The 5,047-nt window shown below is 36.1% G+C and overlaps 1 protein-coding gene across 1 annotated transcript; it reads left to right on the plus strand.

Moving 5' to 3' along the window:
• Positions 1-526: 526 nt before the first annotated feature.
• On the plus strand, positions 527-4,808 carry LOC149570530 (uncharacterized). The gene is made up of 9 exons (XM_089823127.1): positions 527-768; positions 1,226-1,306; positions 1,397-1,517; positions 1,633-1,718; positions 2,173-2,247; positions 2,423-2,755; positions 2,871-2,967; positions 3,363-3,555; positions 4,495-4,808. Exons 1-9 carry the CDS (start codon positions 745-747, stop codon positions 4,580-4,582), a joined length of 1,098 nt encoding a protein of 365 aa, XP_089679253.1. The 5' UTR covers positions 527-744; the 3' UTR covers positions 4,583-4,808.
• The last annotated feature ends 239 nt before the right edge of the window (positions 4,809-5,047 follow it).

Raw genomic sequence — 5,047 nt, forward strand, 5'->3', positions numbered from 1 at the left:
CCTCTTGTCGGCTCCAACTTGTGGCACACGGTGCATAATTACAAGCAACTTTTCGTCACTCGGTAGTCTCAATGCTTAGGCTTTTTGGTCCGAACTCCTTGTTAAATATAGGGCCAATTTGAAAACTTATTTCCGCATTACACATTTCAGTACCTAGCCTAAAACTTCTTAATTCAAAATTTTTATCGAACATCCAGCGGCTCCATAAATGGCTAAAGTATACCGATGATCCACAGCTCACGGTAGCAATTTTTTTCAATCCCTCCGACTGGGTAAGCCCTTCTTTCAATCCCTGCGACTGGGTAAGCCCTTCCATGGGACCGACAAATTTTAAAAAGAAGTTAGCAGAAAACAGAAATAAGAGTTGGAATGGAGTTTACAACTGAATTTGCACGGACCCACCGTTTGCACGCTTGCTCTGCGCTCCCCCCCTCTCTTTGTGTTTGTTCAATTGCAGATTTCTCGTGCTTACTAACCGTTGTCACGAAACATTATATTTTCCCCTTCCCCTGCATATGTTTTCTTCAGAATTGACACCGCCTATCATGGAACAGAAATTTGTTTATTAGCTGTTCACAACCTATTATGGAATAGAATTCAGTTCCCGCATTAATTTCTGGCCATTTCTATAGGAGGAGATCACCGTGATTTATTGGGTCAGCGTTTATATGTTATTGTCCTTCCAATTTTAATTTTCCGGAGCTCAAGGAGATCAAGAGATTTCCTAGTTTGTGTACCACCGCCATGGTGGTCTGTAAATGCCATAAGGTATGTTTTCTTTTGTTTTCTTTTTGTCCTTCCGGGGTGTTTCAATTGTCTGCATGTGTTTTGTTTCAGAGCTCTAAATAGATTAGTTTTGGAGAAATTTTTCCCTTTTCCCTTTTGGGTTTGGCGAATATTAAATTCCTATTGTCTCATCAGGCGCTGTCTACCCAATTTTATAATTGGGTTTACAATAAGGCGCTTTTAGCTGTCTAGAGCTTCATTCGAATTTGTTATTTATTGATGGGTAAAGCTAGTGTTTTTGAAAAAAGAATCCTATCGGCTTTCTATGCAGAGAATGTTTTCATTTCTTTACCCATCATGGATAATGGTATCTGCCAATTTGCTTTTTACAGAGAAAAGAAACCAGTATTATGGAACGGGCTAAATTATAATCTATTTGTGATTTGAGAGGATATCATTAAGAATTAGTATGATGATTTTTTTGATTTGGGTTTTGCAGGCAACAAAGCTGTATTGCTTTGTACATAAGGTACCTGTTTGTGGGGATTGCCTTTGCCAGCCAGAACACAGCATGTGCGAGGTAGACAATGTTTTTTGATGTAAATATGAAAGCATCTGCAAATTTGCAGTCAAAAATTTATTATTTTATATTTGGGCATTAAAACTGCAGATAAAAACATATTCAAAGTGGGTTGTTGATGGCGATGGTGTTGATGAGTTGTCTCCGAAGTGTAGCTTATGCTCGGAAAATATATGCGCTAGCCATCCCGTTATTCGGCTAAGCTGCCTCCGTAGGTTTTGTTTTTCAACCTTTCCAGCTTATGTATTACCGCCATGATTCTTCAGCAGAAAGTAAGTCAAGCCTTTCGGAGCAGAACGCTAACGGAGGATTTTTCTTTGTTTCAGATATTTTACACACCGTTTGTTTACTTGATCTTTTGCAAAGCCCCCCTTCTGCAAAAGGGTATACATGTTCATCATGTGGGTCACAGGTAACTTAACTATTTTCGCTTCTCTTTTTCATCATATCGCGTTTGGTGTTCTAGTTGCATGATCGCACAAATGTTTTTTAATCATTATGTGTTTGATTTATATTTTTACACGAACATGCATCCATTTTGTCAGGTTATCTTCTAGTTCTTGAATTTAATAGACCAGAACTTTCTAAGATTCACAAGCAGTTCCTTTCATAAGTTGAATAAACTATCCCAAGAATTGGATAACTTCGAAAATCAGCTTAGAAGGAAATTCTTGGCTATCTACCCAAATCCCTTTTATTTGATTTTGTATTGTTTTTTACGTATACTCCGTGCACAGCAACATGATTTAATTCTGGAATAGGGTTTTCAATATTTTCAAAATTGGTGTATCGCATATTCAAAACTTGAACAGGTGATTAATCCTATCGTTGCGATCCTGGGAATCTAACCGAATTGTTTTATTTAGATATGGCCTCCAAATAAACATCTGCTGAATTCGAGCTCTGCGCTTTGTAAGAGAATTGAGGACGTTCTTGTTCAGGTGTGCATTCTATGTGTTACAGTTAGGTGATAACTAGGTTTTTGAATTTATGCCCATGCATGAGCAGGACGCTGGTAATAAAAATTAATTTTGGCCTCTGTGATTAGATGCATAAGAGGGGAATAATAAACTAGATGCTTAAATGTGCTCAGAAGACTTTTTCCCGGTGTTGCAGAACATAAAATTGAACATGAATTCTGAGGCATTGTTACCATTACCTTCAGAATCATCATTAAATTCTTCAGACAAGTTTAATGATGAAAAGCATCTGGTGTCTAATCTAGCACCTGAAAGGACAGCTCCTATTCCAGTCACATCTCTTGCAACATTATACGGGGACCAGCCGATACTCCAAATGTTGGTAAAGAATAACATTCACAGCGAGAGAAATTTTTCATCAGAGAATGGGAAAAATATATCAATATCAAGTAGAGTGATCGATATTGAACCTCCAAACTCTATCTCAACAGAATTTGTTGCCAAATCTGTTGGAAGCCCAAAGCTTTCTGTAAGTGTTCTTGCTCTGCTGTTCCTTACTGTGAACTTCCTTTAAGGTTTAATAAATGTCTCTGTTCTCATGGATAGGTAGTGCATTGAAATATCTTATTTGATAAACATTGCAGAAACTACTATCCCGAAAACTTTCTAGAAATGACAGGAAAGTTAATGAATACCATTTTGAAGATGCTACTGACAAAGGGGCCAAGGGTACACCAAGAGGTTAGTATTTTGTGTCCCGAAGAATCTTCAACAAGCAATTGGAACTGATTAATACTTGTAATGGTCGTTACATGTGAATAGAACTACCAGTTTAAAGATGTTGTGCTGGGTTCTATAGAGCAATTAGAGAGGGCAGATACAAAGTCAATTGATTATGCCTAGAGGTCACCACTAAAATAGGGATTTGTTTTCATGACTGGAATGTTCACCATGCTATATTTGAGATGCGGTTCCTAAAAACAGGAAGAATCTGAAAGTCATAAATACACCTTGCTAAATCACAAGGGGAGATTCATTAAATTATGCCCTTCAGTTATTCTATACACTGGTATTTTTTAATATGCTTAGTTAGAGGTAAGTGGATGACCATCTGTAATTATAAATGCATGTTGCAGGTTCTCAGATAGAATCCATGGAGTCTTTGTTGCAAAGTAATTCACCAAAAAAAATGATTCTTCCAGTGACAGCACCGACACAATGCAAAGAAACTGATTCTCACCTGCATGATTTAAGTAATGGGCGGTTTCGCAGATACAGACCCACTGCATCATTTGACCCAAAGAAAATTCTTTTCATTTTTGCAACACTGTAATCACTTAACCTTGCCTTCTGATTTTTATTTCTATTTAACTTTATTGCTTTTCCAATTATTAATTGGTCTCACCTTTTACACAAAGTCACTTTTGTATTTTCTGCTAGTTAGGAAGGATATTTTTAGCATACACAATCTGACCTAGCAAATTAGTGAAGAAATATTGCATGCTGGTAAGAGGTCCTTACAAGAATTTATAGATGTGAACCATCTTATCATTGCAACATGACTTCCTTTACTCATTATTGCAAGATTAAGGTTAGACAATCAAAAAGGACAAACGCAGTCTTTTGCCACAAGCAATGGTTTGCATTGTTTTGTCTACTTGTTATGTGAAAATGTTGCAATGATGTTTAAGAAGCTAAGGTGAGAAATTCTGATAAAGAATTTTTTATTTTTGAATGTTGCTAAAGACTGGAAGTGGCTGTTTTCTTTTCAATTTTGAAGCCAGCCTCCAATTGTTATTAAGGGTAAACCTGGAAACTTAATATGCAAAATTTTATTGGTTGTGAGCTGTACTTTCCTAACAAATTGGTTATCAAATAGTTTCTTGGGCATTGGCATTTATTTTCAGATTCTCAAGTGACCCCCATATTTCATGAGTAATACTGTGAAATCTAAATCTGGTGAAAAAATGAATTTGTGACAATCTTGAAGACAACCTTATTGTGAGTCATTTAAACCTCACACGTACTTAATGTTCACTGAGCTATGAGTACTTTATATTGGGGGCAAAGGAATAGATTTGTTCAACGATCATGGACTTGCTGGCTGATCATTATCTTAAACAATTCTTAAATCTAGTGCCTTGAGATAGATAAATGTTTGGGTTTTCTTTTCTTTTTCACAATTGTTAAGTTGTTAGGGATTTAGTTTTTTATGGTCTAAGCTGGTATATTATTGATGAATCTGATTATTAGTTTTGTTTTTTACAGCTCCAGCATGGGAACAATGATACTTATATATCTTACACTGACCGTTGGCAAAATGGACAACAATCTTGTACAAGTAGATTCTCAGTGAATCACTCCTTTTTGAGACTCGAGCAGATTGATTATGGAAAAGTGTGCATCATATATTTCAATCAGTCTATGGGATATGTGGAATGATGGATTGTACAGATAATGTTCACAAGAAAGGAATCACAATCTATAAATGTGATTTGTTGACTCAATGTACATATATGTATATTTGGCAAAGGAGCAATAAAAGAGATGGAGTATAGCTTCATTCGCGGATTTGTTTTTCACATGGTAGACTTATTTCAACAATTAGCATTCCATTGTTTTGAAAATAATTTTTTTTGGGGAAAACGTTAAACCATATATGTTAACAATTTCTATGCGGCTATCACTGCATTATTGGTGGCAGTTTTTATCATCTATGATCTTTAAATATACAGGAATAAACTCGAGTTCCCTGTTGAAAGCCACAAACACTTCCGAGGTCTAATATTTTCACTAAATGAAAGACGATGTATGTGTATAT

The sequence above is a fragment of the Cupressus sempervirens genome, chromosome 3 (genome assembly GCF_028749045.1).
Source record: "Cupressus sempervirens isolate cs-2001-9-10 chromosome 3, ASM2874904v1, whole genome shotgun sequence".
NCBI lineage: Eukaryota > Viridiplantae > Streptophyta > Pinopsida > Cupressales > Cupressaceae > Cupressus > Cupressus sempervirens.